Below are 18444 nucleotides of genomic sequence, written 5' to 3'. Positions count from 1 at the left end.
TTAATGCTTCGTGCAAAGAGAGGGGAAATGAAATTAAGTGACTAATCGTGCTAATCCTTCGTCCCCGAATTTCACATGACTGTGATATATTATAGTAATATTACTGTGATGCGTTTTCGCGGATATTGTAATATTATTGTGATATCTCAGTTATACAGTATTACAGTAATATTTCTGCTACATTTCATTGTAATATTGCAATGGAAATGTGATATTATTGTAATATTACTGCAATATTACTTGCTATGTGGGTTGATATAAAATTCCTCCTGATTCTTAACCGCAGCGACCATCTTGATTTATAACGCTAGAAGAGAAAGTGAGAAAGAGAATACACGTCAAATATTCTCGTAAAATACGTAGAAATAAAATTCCACGTTTGCAAAGTGATACTTGCAATTGATCGAGCGGTAAATAGCCGTAAAATTAACGTGACAAATTCATGAGAGAAGGTAGGTTAAAGAGAAAGGATGCATGTCGCATTAATTTCACGGTTATTTATTGATTGTTCGAGCAGAAGGAGAATGCTCGGATTATTTTGCAAGTGTGCAGGTATCATTTTGTGGATACGTCTCTGTGTTTCACCGTATTTTGCAAGAATATTTAGCGTGTATTTTCTCGCCTCTGACGTCACATCGAGACGAGAGTTCCGCGGCGAGAAGCCAGGAACCTTGATTCGAATGCGAAGAACGTTCGGGTTCGATCGGTTTGATCTAATGAAAGCGAGAATAATCCCGGCTTCATACTGCAAGAAGGATTTCGTAACAAGTATTAAAATTTGGTAGTTGTTGTTAAATTATTCTGTCGAATAATGCGATTCAAACTTAAAGTGAACATAATTACGAAATAATTTAATTATGTAAAGCAAATATATAGTATCTCAGAATTAAGACTTTTAGTTGCTTGAATTATACATTCAGGGCCGCTTGTTTCAACTTGGTAATTTATCTGATAATTAAATTATATATCTGTATTTATCTAAGTTGAAAGAAAAATGACAGACATATAACATAATTTAACTGTTTATTTATAATTCACTTATAGTTCATATATAATTTAACAGTTAACTTATAAATTGGAACAAGCCAGTCCTTAGGTCATCAAATTGAATTCTGAAAATTCAATTTTGATAGCAGAAAATGAAGATGATTTGAAGCATGAGATAATTGGTAACTATTACGAAAGCTTACGTCCGAGATAAAAATTTGTTTTAAATAATTTTATATATTATTTAAAAAATCTCATCGAATTATTTGAACTATTTCAAGACATTTAAATTTTTTATTTTTTACATTCATGTTTTTTTTATCACTTCATACGTGAAGTTTCCGTCTGTTGTTTCATTCGATCCTGTAGCGATCCATCCACGCTTTTTCTCAGACCCGCTCACCCGATGCTTTACCTCATGATCGACCAGAAACTGGTGAGTCCTACGAGCTGTGACAATATCTTTGTACTCACGCTTATAATATATCCTTATAACTTTCAAGAAACATGACAATGCGATATATACTACAATGAGAGAAATTATCTGATAAGAAATTAACAAATGGATATTTCCGATCAAAATACCGTTGAATTTTTCCGATCAGGAAACATCTGATGAGAATTATCAATCAATTCATAATTTTTTGATCAGTTTATCTAATAAAATAGGTCATTATGATCGGGAGTATTCGATTAAATTTAATCGGATATCCCGATCAAGTATAAAAGTTCATTGGAATTTTGATCGGAAATATTCGTTTCTTAATTTTTTATCGGATAATTTCTCTTAATATAGTAAATACTGAAAGTTGAGAATTGATATGTAACCAATATCAATAGGTAACATATATTAATATTTATAAGTACAGTTGATGGTCACATAATATTTCGTTGCCTTAACAAGACAATTAATAGTTACCAAATATTTTGTCACAAACAGAATTGAATGATTTTATAACATTTACCAAATATCCAATAGTAATCATTAAATATTTGGTAATAGATGTTAAATATTTGGTAGCTATTATTAAAATCTTTAGTCTATTTCACTGTGAAGTCCGTACATCAAATTTACTATGTATTTGGTTATTGTTGTCATATTTGGTATTAGTTACCGAATTTTTGTAACTAAGTAAATTTAGTAATAATTACCAGTCTTTTTTTTCAGTATACTCTGAGGCTTGTCCTCATCTGAATAAAAACTGAGCTCGCGATTCTTTGCAGGATGCACGGGGACGAATCTGCGGGACGGTGCGTACGAGCGACGTGGACGCGCCGGTGAAGGCGGTGGAGGCTGAAGAGGAACGAAGGAACGAAGGAGAACAAGAAGAGAGAGCGCGAGGAGAGAGAGAGAGAGAGAGAGAGAGAGGGGGTTACGCACGGCGAAGAAATGAAATGTGCGAAGAGAGCCATTAGGAATCAGCTCCGGGCGAGTGTCATTCACCCTGCGAACGCATCGTAAAAAGAAGAAGAAGAGGAAGAAGCGAAAGCAGAAGAACCGTCACGAAAGAGAATCGACCGAGCGACCGTGTGTGCGCACGCGAGATCGGCGTTCCCGAGCAATTGGTCGACCAGAATCTCGCGATCGAATCTTTCGGCGAGCATCACTCGTCAGCGCGCGTCGCGGCACGCGCACTCGCCACACATCGTCGTCGTCGGGCCTGCAACGCCGGCGTCAAAGTGAAAGGCGCCTCCAAGTGGCCGGCGCCTGGCCGAGAGAGTGCATCGCGGAACTAGCGCGCGACATTTTCCGCGCTATACAGACGGCACCAGGTCGAGAAGAAACCCGCCCGCTAGCTAACGCGCGACTCATCGGATCCGCGACACGCAGTCACTCTCTCTCTCTCTCTCTCTCTCTCTGTCTGTCTTCCTCCCCCTCCCTCCCACCCTCCCTCCCTTTCTCTCTCCTCGTCGGAGTCTTCTTCCGCGTCGTCCATTAAGGCGTCGATACACACCGCTACGCTGTGCAAAGATGTATGAGGCGCTGCACACTCTCCACGAGGGATAATCTTCTCGGCTGCTCTCGCGCGTCTGGTCGCGACGTCTCGTCGAGAGCGCAAGTCAGCGAGATCATCCCGGTCGGTCTGCTGCGGCCGCCCCGCGTACGGCGGCTGTATTATAAATAGAGACAGAAGAGAGATTCTGCCTAAACGACTGCCCGTGCGTCCGAGGGAGATCTCGCGGCCTGTCGACGCCCGCGGCCAGACGGGGCCCGATCGCTCGTCGTCGCCGGTGGAATGCACGATTGTGAGAAGCTGCCGAGGAGCGTACGTGGGGACAGAGCACCGCGACTGAGGATGGTCGCGCGGAATCCGCCGTCGCCAACGAGTGCCGATTGTGCGATCGATAATGCGACCGCCGTCCCCGCGGAGCGACGCGGACGAGCTTAAGAGAGCCTAAGAGAGCGACTCAATCCCCACGGGAGTGTCCGGGACACTGGTAGCCCGCTGGATCAGCGCTCAGTACGGCCGATCTCTCTCTACGAACGGCGATAGCTTCTTCCATTGATGGTAACGCGCGAGCGCGCGCGCCTAATCTCCACTTCGGACGCTACTTCGGTGACCTGTCATCGCCTACTAAGATAGAAGAGATTCTAGACTGATAAAATACTTGTCGACTGATTAAAACGGGATCCGACGTCGATTAACGGCTACGACGGTCGTTGTTTACCGATGATCCCGACGCCATTCGCTTCGCGATCGAAGCTCAGCAACGTCGCCTTTCACGATATACACGTCTAAGCCACCTAAGCTACCGTTAATTAACCTAATTGCCAACGGAAACGGCCTCGAAATTATTCAACCAGCTGCGGAAAGCCCCAAAGTAACGGAGAGTGACAGAGCGCGAGAACAGAGAGAGAGAGAGAGAGAGGAAGAGAGAGAGAGAGAGAGAAAGAGAGAGAAAAAGAGAGTTACGCGAGTTAGCTAACATCTTCGCGCTCGCGCAAGTCTTGGTCGAGGCGCAGGTGCCGTTGTTCGATAATCGTCTCCTTCCAAGTAGCCGAGGCGAAGACACCGCGATCTTTCCTCGTCGTCGTCGAGGAGCGTTCTCCCGGGAATCGAGTCGAGCCCGTTGAGCGTCGTCGTAGCTAACTTCTCGAACGGCGCGACCGGCTCGTAAATCTCGATAATTGCGACACCGTCGTCGTCGTCGATTTCTGATCGCTACTACGGTAGCCGAGCCCGAAGCGCTCAGCCCGACTGGTCCGGATCGTGGTGATCCGAGTTGGAAGAAATCCATATCGAGAGACACACGTCGATTCTCTCGCACGTGGTCCTCGCACAGCGGGGACCGATCGTCCCGGGTGTCCCAGGGCCGCAGATGGGAGCTGGTCTGCTAGAACCCGGCAGGGTGATCAACCCCGTGCGACAGCAGCAGCGACAGCAGCAGCGACAGCAACAACCGCGCGAGCTTCCCGCGATCGAGCGCGAACTCGCATTCGCATTCGCGCCCGCACGACCACGTCGTCAACCACGAGGCCCCTTCTCCCACCCGATTCGGCCGCGCAAATCCGATCAAGCTGGAATTGATGGAGTTGGAGAACATCGTGGCGAACACCGTGTACTTGAAAGCGAGAGAAGGTGAGTTGCGCTCACTCACTCCTTAGTGTGTCGCCGTCGACGACGCGTCGAGTAGCAGTAGACGGTTGTAGCCGCAGACGTGTAAGTCCGGATCTGCAATAGTTGTAGTAAGCGTTCAGCCTCATGCTCCAAACCCAAAACTGTGGCGTAATTTTCGACTACGAATGTTCTCTACTGCTATCTAAAGTCATAAAGCCCTAAGCTTTAAGTGAATTGGCCAGATTCCAATTGTTAAAGCAGTGCGGAAAACACCTTTTACCAGAAATTCTAGGCTTTAAGCTTGATGTGTTCTTTGCTCTCTATTTTTTCTCTTTATCTCTATCTGATTCAAACTTTAAAGCTTGATCTACAATCTTATTTCGCGTGCGTTTGACACTGCACATATTATTATCTTCCCCATTATAGATATTTGCAAAAAACATGCAGCATCGGCTCTTAATGACCTTATTCCTGTCAAAATTTAGAGTATAAAGTTTAAAGCTTACTACGTCTATTGTAGATCCGGACTAATACCTAGATCGCGCGGTTAGGAAATTAAGAATTTACGTATTTCAAATAAGTTCTGAACCGTAAATTTATTCTTTAAATCCTGAATCTACAAATCTACTTTGAATGACATTACATTTGATGAATTTTTGTGATAAATTTTTGCAGATAAACTTCAAATTTAGATTCAAATTTAGAATTAAGAATTTATTTCGAATAAATTCTGAATGATACAAATTTATCCTCTAAATCTTGATGTACAAATTTACATAAATTTGACGATGATGATGAATTCTTATGATAGAGATTAGCAGATATATAAACTTATAAAATACTTGAGACAAGTAATATTTGAGTACAGCGCGTTTTGTTCTGTTTTATTTATTGTGAATAAATTCTGAATGCTGGTAAGTTCAACATTTAAATAAAATAATGTATTAAATTAAAATAGAAATTTGAAATCTCTACGGCTTCCATAGTCAAAACGTGTCAGAAAATAGAAAGAGAAGGCTACTGTATGGTCGCCAATTTGTCTTTTTGTAACGACGACGCATAATGGGAAGCCTTCGTTGACTGAGAAAACAGAACAGTAGAAAGGGTGAAAAGGAATGAGGGGGAATTGCAAGATGTAGAGGAAAATATGTGGCGTATCTGACAAGTATAGGGATGCTCCGTTTCGCGGCAAACATATAGTCAATAAAGAAGAGCTGAAATTCCTATTTCACAATATCATACAATATCATACAAAGATAGATACAAAGTATGCTGTTCCTGTTCAGTTTCATTCTTAATGTTTTTTCTGTTCACAAATACGCAGTATAGGTGTCATACATCTATGCTTGTGGTCCGTACAGGTGGTTGTTGGGCAATCGAAACCGTCCGCGCGACTTCGATCGGGCAGATGTATTCGTGAGGATTGTTTTCTGATAGTCGACGGGAAAGGGAAAGAGAGAAAGTTACGACACGTGTCGAAAACAATTATTGAACACGGTCGATCGGTGCGCGAAAAAACAACGCTCGCGACCACTCTGTAACTCTCAACGAGTTCCACTTTCAATAAGGACAAGACGCTGCGGGATGGAAAGTTCGCACGTTAAACGGCTTTGTTTGGCCGCGAATAGATCGTGATTACATCATCGTCTGCCAGATTTGAAAAATTATGTCAATGTTTATCTCTGCTTTACGAGCAATCCGAATGTGTCGTTACATTATTCAAGATCATAACAGCGAAACTTGAAGCTCGTCGTATTGATAGTTGTCGGTCTTGAAACTTGTCCTTTGTGAGATATTCAGATTCTCCTTCTTTTTCTCTTTTTCTCTCTCTCTGTCTTTAATTCAGAATTAAATTCAGATTTCTCAGTTGAATCACACGACGTATGGCCCGTGGTAATAGTTATTACTTGAAACTTATTTCAATTGGGATATTCAGATTTGAATCTAGAGTTAGATGAGGGATGTTCAGTTGCGAGAGATGTTGAATTGTGATAGACACATAAATGTCATATATATATCAGAAGAAATATCAGTATATTTTTCTTTAGCTTACATAGTCAAGAAAGAGACTTGGTTTATAATTATATTTCTTAACCACATACATCCATCCTTATTTTCATTTCTTATTTTTATTTATTTAGTTACTAATGTTCCTATAGTTACATTGCTTTTCTCTAATTGACTTTTCAATGTCATCCTTATTATCTAAATACTCCTGTAATCTCCTGTCACAATCTTCTTAATTTTCGCTTAATTTTTATACTATCTATATCTTCTTCATATCTATCATGTCTAATTACACTTTTCTATTTCAGTCACTGAATATCATATTGCCCTCATACACAATACTTCAAACTCTTCTTCCCTTCAACTGTACATACTTTTACTTTTTCTATTCGATCTCTTCATTTCAACATCTCATGCAACTAAACATCTCTCATCTAACTCTAGATTCAAATCTGAGTATCCCACTTAAAACAATTCAAGTAATAACTATTACCACGGCTCATCTCTCCTTATTTCCTCTTCATTTTCTTTTTCTCTAATTTTTTTCATATTGTTAGTTTCATTACTCCACTCTGTATTTCTTACTAACTCCATAAAGTGATTTTTCTGTCTTTTTCTTCCCTTTCTATATTTCTCCTTCAACTTACATCATCAAGAAAGAGCTTCCCATATCTTATAACCTTCCTCTTACTCTTTGCACTTCAATCTTCTTACTTACACAGCACCTGTCCTATTAGTTCTTGTGTCATCTTTGTATTTGTATACCTTTATTTTGCTTCTTTATCCTATCCGAAGCCTCTTTCCTCTTTATTTCTTGTATCTTTTTTTTCTTCTCTTGTATTTTTCAGTCTTCTATTACTACCTATTATACATTTTTCCTATCGACAATTTCTTCTGCATTACCATACTAATTTAAACTTGCCTGCATTACCTATACCATCCTAACTACCCGTTTCTTATAACGCGATAACCTCTATTATCTATGCACTTTTTTCTGCTCTGAATCCTGCTTTCCTACTTAACGCCTTGTTTTGCCTTCACTTACATACTATTTACATACTCATTCCTATATAATTCCACTTATGTGACTTTATATATTTTGCTCAATACACTAAAGTTATTCCAACTCACGCACCACGTTAATCAAGCATGCATACATTTGCATGCCTTTTAACCAAGTCTTATGTTATATAAATATGTTATACTATATATATAGTATATCATAATTGAATAACTTAGATTTAATTCTGAATAAAAATCGATATTTCATACGAGAAAAGGTAAAAAGAGAAGTATTAATGTACTTATGTGACATTATATTTATAATCACGATTTAATCGAAAAATTCTCATCTAGTTCTAATCCGTATTAATAGTTATTATATCGAATTTGTCTCATATGGAATATTCAGATTTTTATTCAGCGTTTTATTCAAGCTTTTCAGTTGAATTGTATTATATATAACATTTATATCTGTGTAATTGCGACTCAGGTGAAAAATTCTCGTCTAATTTTGAATTTAAATTTAAATATTGCACTTGAGATAAGTTTCAAGCGATAATTATTAATACGAGCCTCTAAATTAAAAGTCTGAGTATCTCATTTGAGATGAAAATATTTTAAATAATAACTGTTAATACAGGCAACTATTAATATAATAACAACTATTAATGCAATAAATGAATTGTAGTCTATCATAATCATTGTAGTAAATCATAATTTAAAAATTATCGAGAAAGACGATAAGAAACTTGATCTGGCTTTCAGATCGTGCCGCGTGCTTCATGAACTTGTTTCCGACGTCTCGTGAACATTCTTAAGGCCAGTGTTGAGCATTAATCGATTAAAATTTTCTTTGACTGGAATAATTGGTAAATCAATAATCAAAAGGAATTAATCATTATATTAATTAATCACGAATAATTTAATCGTTGATAAAATCAATTATTAATCAGTGTACAATTAATTACATCAAAGTTAAATTAATCAATTTTATTAATCGATAAAATTATTTGTGTTTTTATATATGATAAATGATTATTGGGTTTCTAATCATTTTTTAGTCAAAGAAAATTTTAATCGATCAATGCCCAATGCTGCTTGGAACCTTATTCTGGAAATATGACAAATGTTAAATATACCTTTCTAATTCTAAGTTTACTTTTTCTTACGTGAGCGTCATATACGACCTCGTTTCAACTTCTGAATCAAGAAATCATATTTAGCGTTCGCTACATGTCCAGAATATGGCCTTCACTTTTTCACGGAGAGAAACCAGAGTTTTAAGTTCTTCCTCTCCCTGAAAAAGTGAACTGGAATGTTCGGGAAATGTCGGAAATGAATCCAACTGGAAACTAGATTAACCATTACTTCACACCACAAAAACTAAAAATATCACAGTAAGAAATTTATCATAAGATTATCACGTTGAAATTCTCGATTGTGATTCACTGCTTTTATTGTCTCCGCCTTAATATATACTGTAAAAAGGAAATAGTTTATCAAAATTATTAATAATCATTAGTATCATAGATCTGGATAATAGTTATCAGATGCTTTGATGAAGTAGTTTTAAATAAACATCATTTTGAATTCACATCAGGTGAATTAATTAAATAATTTGATAAGTATTAACAAATAATTTTAGCAAAGCTTGGTATCTGTTGCTAAAACTTGGCTATTATTACCAATTTATATGCATTGAGAAAAAAAATACTTGGAGATTTATTTGTGGGATATAAAACTTATTTATAGAAATAAATTTTATTTCACAGTAATAAAATTTATTTCACAGAAATAAGCTTTATATCTTTCACAAAAGTGAATTTTGAAGTATTTTTTCTCATTGTGGCGTTAACCAAACAAATAAAATTGATTCAACAAAATTAAAAGTCTGTTTTACTAATTATTTTAGAATAATTACCAGACGGTTGTGTAGTAACTATTACGATATTTAATACTAATTACTAAATATTGCAAATACTATATTATACTATAACATTGATACTAATTACTAAATATTATAACGCTTTCAACCAAATGCATGTGTTAACTATTACAAGTCTTTTTCTCTGTGGGCAGACAAAAATATTTGGTTGATGTAACTGGTTTTCTGTTGTCTGGAGACCAGAAAACTCGGCCGTAGGAATATAAAGATTCTTGATTCCTTGTTTCTTGATTCTATCCTGACTTCTATCGTGAGTTCTTTACAGTTATCAAGATTTAAAGCGAAATATTTTCGGTTGCGAGCATACTTCTGAGTCATGCGTTATTGTCTGATCCTTATCCAGTTACACGGACAGAGACGGACTTTTTACGTGTCAGTTTTTCTACGTGCCAAGGTCTTCAGAGTGAGACAATCATGTCAAAAATTATTACAGAAGTTCAGTTGATCACATAGGAAAAATGGACATTTTTGTTTGGAAAATATCTTTATTTTCGACACGTTAATCTATAAATTATATTGGCGTTAAATGAAGGTAAAAATATATTCTTATAAGAATATATTCTATTGATTTTTAATGCGCGAAGATAAACATGTGTTTTTATTATTCTAAAATAATTTTCATTAATAAAAAGCACAAAATATTGAATTCAGAATATATTTTGAAAAGGATATATATTGGAAAGGGATATCATTATTATCAAAATAATTATATTATATTATTTTCCTTATGAAATCATTATAATATCCAAATAAAATTAAAACATTATATTGAAATTTAAGACTTTAAAACTCTTTTAACAAAATTGAATATCATTGTTTATATATCAAACAATGTTAGTTTTATAAATGATACACAATGATTGTTAAACTAATATAACAATGATTGTTATATTAGTTTTAAATGAATAGGAGAACTTGTGGGACATAACACACATCTTTAAAAGAATATCATATTCTCATTTCAATATTTTGTACTTTTCATTAAAGAAAATTTATTTTTTAATAAAAAGAACACAGGTTACTCTTCACGTTGGAAAATATATAAAATATATAAAATATATTCTTGCAAATATAAAATATATAAAATATATAAAATATATTCTTGCAAATATAACATATCTTTGTTTAACGTTATGTAATCTCATTTGAAGATTAATATGTCAGAAATAAAGATATTTTCCAAACAAGAATGTCCTTTTCTCTATGCAGTGCACACGCACACTGCGACGTACGTTATAACTCTGCCCCGCTGTGTACTCGCGCATTCGCGTGCATATATAACTCTCCCGGAACACCCTGTGCAACTCAGTGATTACCGAGGGTTCGGGGAGGCGACATTTATTGCGCGCGTAAAACCGCCCCGCAATTTTAACCGCGGGATTGAGCATTCGAGTTCAACACGCAATATGCATTCGGAACGACCGTGGCGTTACCTTCGTATTTAACTCGTCTCGAGTTGCTGTTGTCGAGAAAGTCAATCCTTTGGAGTGTGCGGAATGAAAGAAACGCAATGACATTTCTGTTATTATATTTTCCAGGAAATACGAGTATAATTTATATCTTGACAACGGAACTCTTTCTCTTTCTTTTTCCCTCTCTCTTTCTCTCACTCTTTCAATTCTTCTCGCATCATGGAATTTATGTTGATTTTAAAGGAACGTAGATACGAAGATTACGGAGTAGGATAACGAAGGATGAAGGTTCGTGCGTTTAAAGATAAAAATTTCTTATCGATGGATGTGGAGAATTTGGATAATTTTTGAAGTTCATTTAAAGAATTAATTATTTGAGAATATACAATCATGATTTAGGATTTTTGTGAGCATTTTGATGGATTCAGTCTCAGCTGGTTGTAGGATTTTGATCACATGCTGACTTCTCTTGCATATCTGTGATGCTTTAGTTATAATCATATACAGATGTATGGGATATACAGTCCAATGCTAGTTCTGAACGGTTAAGGGGATGCTGGAGATGATGACGAACTCGAACAATATTAATAATGCAGAGACGATTGTCACTAATATAATCACGCTATCCTTTTCGTATTTCTTGTATATACAGAATTTACATGAATGTGTGTTGTTTTGTTTTACCATATAACGGAAAATTTAACTATATATGTGTAGAAATCTTTCTGCAAGCTTTTTCGATATTCTTAAACTTCAAATGCAGATGCGAAGGTAGAGCAGTTCTTCAAAATTTTTCTGTTTGTGGAGCATCCACACTTTCGATATGTACAAGCTGCGGAACTTTTGGATTAGACCAATTGTTAAATATTACGCTAATTGACAGGTTGAGATTTTACATTAAAAATTTTTTGTTTCGTTTTCGTCATATATCGAGCAATGCTCCTATTTATTTTTGCACGTATTTTCATTGCGTAATTTATAATTCTGCGTAACCAATACAATGTAAACTTTGTAGAAAAAATGTCGGTAAAGTTTTCAGCTTCAGCATCCTCTTAATATAGCGAGGTTCTCTTCGGTGGTTTTGCCGTTGTGTTACACTCGTCCTCTTTAGAACGCGCGAATTTCTATTCTTCGTTATCCTATTGCATAACATGCTTCAGGACAACAAAACAGACATAACAGACATAACAGACACAAGAGTTGAGAATAACAAGTCCTACGCTTAAGTTAAAAGGAAGAAAAGGGAGAATTTAAAGATCTCATGACCGGTACATGAGACATAACAATTTGACAAATTTCATAGTATTACACTGAAGAAAAATATTTGAAAATTTATTTGTGGGATATAAAGTTTATTTCTGCGAAATAAAATTAATTTCTGTAAAATAAAGTTTATTTTTGCGAAACAAACTTTTGTTCCACACAAATAAATTTTCAAGTATTTTCTTCCAGTACAGATTAATCAAGAAACTCGATTCGATTTTATTACATGACGTAAAGTTTATTTTTGTGAATAAACTTTGGTAATTATGTATATTAAGGGACACTTCGCCGATGACCTTGACCTTCACATGGTGATAAACCTAACCCTCCTGAGTAATGTTCTGAAGGTTTTAGGTGGCAGTCTCTCTTTATTAAAAAGTTATGAACAAAAGAAGTTGATTATTTGGCTGTAGTTTTTCGATTGTATGTATGTATATATTATATACAGACATCTTATTACATGCACAAAGTACACGTGTAGGGACTCCGCCCCTCCCCCTAAAAAAAGTAACCTGTCTAATGCGATATTCTAAACCGTACATGATGGGTTTGGTTAGAGTTAGTTTTTTGAAGAGGGGATTATATATATATATATATACACGTACAATCGGAAAATTACAGTTACAATAGTCAACTTCTTTTGTTCATAACTTTTTAAGAGGGACCGCCACTTAAAACTTTATAAATATATTTACTCAGGGACATGTCCTTGACAACGTATGTGAAGGTCAAGGTCATCGGCGAGGTGTCCCTTAATATGCATAATTATCTAAACTTTATATCCCACAGATAAATTAAGTATTTTTTTCTTAGTGAATAAAATTATTATAATTGAATGTTTCTTATATTACAAGTCATCAAGTTTATTATTTCTGTGATAATTTGTAAAATTTTAGTATAGTTCAGCTTTAAAAGATTGTAAAATAAATATAATTTTAACGTAACTTCTACTACAATAGTTTCTCCGTGTATAAATAACGATGATAATTCTATTGTCAGGATTTTGACAAAGGTTCGCAAAAATCGCGACGGCGATTACTCGGCGAATGATTGCGCGATGAATAATTTGCATTCCATTGAATGCAATGAAGTCAAATTTGTCTAGAGAATCGAATCGATCTTCCAGCTGACTCAATATATATCTGTGTGCGCAGACACAATGCATACAATTACATAAATTATACTCTGTTCTTATAACATATTGGATCTGGAAAAGTGTCTGTGTAGTGGGCGTTACGATATTTATTATGTGCACATGTGCGTTTGAGCGCGAAACCGGCTTTAATGTGCGCGTTAAAACGAACGTGATGCCCGGCGCTGACAGCTCGGGCGCCGTAACGTGGCCGGTAAATCGAAGCAAAAAATCTTTACAGCGATCGCAAAACAGTCGGAGAGAGCGTCGTCTTTCTCTTACGCGGTCGGCTCGACACGTTTCAGCACACTTATCGTTATAAGTGCCGACAGAAATTCGTCTACGTCTAACTAGAGTACATGAAGTAGCCACCTTTTTTTTTGAAAGTGATAATTTTGAAAGTTATTTCAAGTTCTTCTAACTTTGTACACCACATTTCTCTAAATTATATGTTATATAATATTATTATTTTAAATATTTTATTCCAAATGGTTTTCCCTAATAAGACGAAAAAGAACCTTTCTCTAGCTGCTCCACTTTTTTAAAAAATCAAACATTTTCTTACTGCTATAGGTTTTTCTAGTTGTACCAAACATTATTTCGAAAGGAGAATTTCATAATTCAAATTAGAAAATAAGAACGTTTTTTATCGCCTAGTCAAATGAGTATATTTTAAATTAATTATTTTTTAAATTAATTTCCCTTTTCTTGAAAATTATAATTTCGAAAATTATTCCAGGTTGTTTTAATTTTTTACCGCATTATTCGAAACGGTTCTCCGACAAAACGAAAGAAACCATTTTTTCGTATTAAATAATTTGGTAATATTTATTAAATACTTAGACTATCAAAACATTTGGTCATTTCGTCGGATATTTATCACGCAATGTAATAAGTCATCACTATTAGTGATAAGTTATCACTAAATAATATGGTTTTATTTGACAAATTTTTTGGTGATCACAAATTGGCAATAAATCATCAAGTTTTAGCAATAAGTATCAAGCCTTGCTAAGATTATTCGTTAATACTTATCAGATTATTTAGCTATATTCACCTACACGTGTAATTAAAACTATTTCACCGAGGCATCTAATAACTATTATCTAAGATTGATGACCTTTTCCTCAGTATACAATATTCTCCCCGTGTTAATTTATTGATCGTAACTTGCCACTTAGTTATTGCACTGTAAAGATTAGCAGGGTGACAACTTAAATCGTGTTACTCGACTAGAAATTTATCTCATGGGACTTGGTTAGGTTCCAATAAAATACCTGCACGGAGAAAACTCTGTTAGTGTATAATTGAATTTTCTGCTATCTGAGGATCAGATAAAAAACTTGATTGTAAGAACAGTAAGACTCTTGTAGGAAGTTTATACTCAGTTAGTTACTCTCAATTAAATTATCTCAATTAAGTTTGAATGCAATCTGAATGTTCAGATGAATTTTTTCAGTTATAACAGGGATTATATTTCGATAGCGAGTTTTTTGTTTGGTACTCCTTTTGTTGCACAAATTGAAATTTTTTCCCGTATTTTGTATAAGATGATGTTGTCGAGTCCTGATAGATCATGAAGTATAATGTGGCAATCAGAACCTTATTAATAATAAATATAAATAAAATTTCTTAATTAGATCCTTATTAATAATTCTGATTAATCAGAAATCTTGTTAAGCAGAATTTTGGTAACTTCAGTCGGGATTCTGGTTCGATCATGTTTCACCAGATACTTAGTTAATCCAATCCAACTTTTTTTCTGGTGATCCCACATTAAACATTTTCCCTCCATTATTAATTTTCGCTAAATTCCATGATATCTCTTTCGTGCAGATCATACTGTAGAGGTAAATTTATCTACATAATACTGAGAGAATATGTGAAACAGGTGAAATACAACTCGCAAACGTGACGGGAAAGTTGAAAATCGCTTTACTCACGCCAATTTCCCGGTCGTTTTCTGCAGGACGGGAGATAATTTTCCTGCGATTTATCGTGCACGATAGTGTAAATATCAATTTACGAGGCCAGAGGGGGCGCGGAGGAGAGAAAGAGGAGGATATAAAAGATAGTCACGGGTAAGACAATGCATTAAGGTCTTCGCAATCTTGCGGAATACGACGTGTCTGGGTTTAGGCAGAGGAACAGCGTCCTCCGGCGCCGTAGTCGACGCCCTTGGTCACCGCACGCGGCCTAACACGCGCTCGAACGTCGGTAAATTAAACGAAATTACGGTATATATCACGCCAGTGGAGTCAGGCCGATATCACCTACATATATTCGTTACTTAATTGATATACAGGACGGGCCGGCGAACTGACGTATCACCGACGGGTGAGATACGCCGGCTGCGTGAGCGTGCCTGGAATTCACTCGTGAGAGACGGGGCTATGTTTTTTTAATTTTAATTATTCCCTAGTGTGAAACCACACAGCGCTACACGCCAGTGTAAATATTTACAACCGTGACGGATTACAATGAAATTTGAATCAACGTTGTGTCTGAATAATTCTTTCCGGTAGATCGCGCACGAATTCAATGTCATATTTCTAATTTATCGTTATTATTGCTATTATTATTAATTTATTGAACACTAATAGCATTTACGGAGAAAGTATTGTAGCGAAAATTACATTAAACTTGTTTTTCTTTCACAAGTCGCTTTTTGTAAAGCTGCACTATGCTGAAATTGTGTTACAAGTTACTATAGAGATAGTAGATTTGACGATTTTTGATGTGATGATAAAAATACTCAAGTAATTACAATAATTTTGTAGCAAAAAGTCAAACGTGCATAACATTTTTAAAGAAATATATGGTAATTTCGATCATAATTTGATATGGTCCAAAATTACAAGAGAATTTTGTCTTAATTTTTACTATTAATATTTCTTCCATGTCAATTTATCTTACTGTTCAGTTATATTATAAAAAAAGATTATCAGAGACAATTCAAATCGAGTTAACCGATTAGAGATTCATTCCATGGTCCTAATTAAGTTAGGTTGATCCTAATCAGTTACCTGGTTTGTACAAGACGATGTTATCCTGATAGATCATGTAATGTTTGACAATCAGAATTTTATTAATAATAAGGATTATTAATTAGGAACTTATTAATAATTAAGATTTGATATTATTTTATGCAAACCAGATAATTAATTGGAATCGACCTGATCAGGACCATACGGGATAAAAAACATTTTGTATTTGTGTTGAAATCAATCTGAAGAAATTTTGAATATATCTGTGTATTAGTTTGACATATTGTCGTTGTATTATTTTGATTATTCCGTGTTGAATTCATGTTAATCATTTCTAAATGTTAAAATAACACATAAAGTAATATTTACATGCAAATGTACGAATTATTAATGACATTTTTATATAAAATGTATAGATAAGTTATATTTGTTAATTTGGCTTGTTTTATTAAATTAATACAAAAATTAAAATAGATAAATTGGAACATGTAAAGAAAGTGTTAGATTCAACGTAAGATTATTTAGTGAAATAAATTTCTAGTCGAGTAAACGGACTTAATTTGAGGATTATACAGTCGATTGTAAGATAGTTTAGACACAATGAAGTTGGGAAATTTCACTAAACTGTTAAAATTGTGAATTATTATAACGAGTTTGCTTATTAGAGAGGACTATTATATTATTTTATATACTAGATTATTAATTATTAAAACTATGATATTATTAATTTTATTATTATTATAAATTATTTTTATTATTATATATTATTATTATAAATTATTTTTAAAGTATTATTATTTAGTGTCTTCTATTTATCTTATTAATTATATTATTATTCTAAATCTGACGATAATGACGGATAAATGACGGACGAATAAAATCCCAATTTTGACAGCTTGGTATACTCCCAACTTTATTGTGTCCGTTTACAACTCACTCTACATGGCGAGCAATTGCCTGGAGTTCCTTTCAGCCTAATTTTCAATGTTTTTTAAATCTTCTGTTTGCGAAAACAAGCTAAAAATTTAGGTTAATGAAGTGAATTATAAAGCTAATCCAACGCATTATTAGTCGTTATTATCGTTTAATTTATTGAACTGTCCACCAGTGATAGAATTACTCGTATTATCCAATTAAGGATCTTTTGACAACTGAAAGAATATATATATATATATATATATATATATATATATATATATATATATATATATGTTTCTGTTTCATTAATTTCTTGCCATCAATTAAATTCTATAATTCAAATTTCCGCGTTAGATTGTAGTTTCGACACAATTTTCCTTCGATCTAACTCGAATGCAGTTCGCGTGACAAAATCCGTGGCACCCCTCGGTTTTTTCTGCTCGATTTTCCCTTTCAGCGTATTCGAGGCACACACGCGAGGATTATTTGCAACTTGTTTGATTGTCGCGTCGTCCCAGCCGTTCTGAACTCTTCCCCGACGACTCTTTTGTCCTCGCGGTCGCGTGAAACTCTCTGACCTCAGTTGAGGTCTCTCGGGGGTCGCCCTTACAATTAGCGCGTCTCGCGATTACGCGGTAAACCCGAGCCGACGGAAATAGCATCACCCACGACGCACACCTCCGGCGCGTAACCCGCCAAGCTGAGGAGGAGTGGCGACGAAGAGACTCTGCAGATTTTTGCAGGGACAAATGCGCGCAGATTCGTTTAGCCGTCTATTTTCGGGCCACTCGTTATAAAGGTACAATGAACTTGGCCGCGGGAAAGCGGGAAAACCACGACGCGCTTTGCTTCTCGTTACGCTTCGCGAGACGCATCCCGAGGGGATCCCGCGTTTATTACACTTGCGGCTCCGGGATTTTCCGCGCTTTCCCTGCGCGCAGGGAAATTCTCCCTGTGTGTCGTTCCGCTTCTCAAATCTCGGACTGTTTCTTTTGTTTCCCTAATACTGTCTCCTATCTAGGACGCAATATCTTTTTTGCAACATTGTATTTTCCTAAAACTAAGAGAAGAGAAGACAAATATTCATATTAATGAAATATGTGGCGGAAAAAGGAAGAAGGAAAGAGGAGCTTTCGTCGTAAAACGAAATAATAAAAAATATTTATTTGGTGGGTACTAATATATAACACATATCTACTTATACTAATATTTAAATAAATTACTTTTCAAA

General features: G+C 35.6%; 1 protein-coding gene across 1 annotated transcript in view; it reads left to right on the top strand.

Moving 5' to 3' along the window:
• Positions 1-18444, top strand: part of LOC116846122 (G protein-coupled receptor kinase 5) — a 129270-nt gene that overhangs the window by 53339 nt on the left and 57487 nt on the right. Inside the window, exon 2 of the mRNA XM_032819594.1 lies at positions 2212-4568. Coding sequence (XP_032675485.1) covers positions 4517-4568 — 52 coding nt within the window. The 5' untranslated portion in view covers positions 2212-4516. The remainder of the gene's footprint in view (positions 1-2211; positions 4569-18444) is intronic.

The sequence above is a fragment of the Odontomachus brunneus genome, unplaced genomic scaffold (genome assembly GCF_010583005.1).
Source record: "Odontomachus brunneus isolate Ranch 3 - 2012 unplaced genomic scaffold, Obru_v1 Obru_scaffold_060, whole genome shotgun sequence".
Classification (NCBI taxonomy): Eukaryota; Metazoa; Arthropoda; class Insecta; order Hymenoptera; family Formicidae; genus Odontomachus; species Odontomachus brunneus.
Note: the sequence above shows the minus strand (reverse complement) of the source record. Positions and strands in the feature narration are given on the sequence as shown.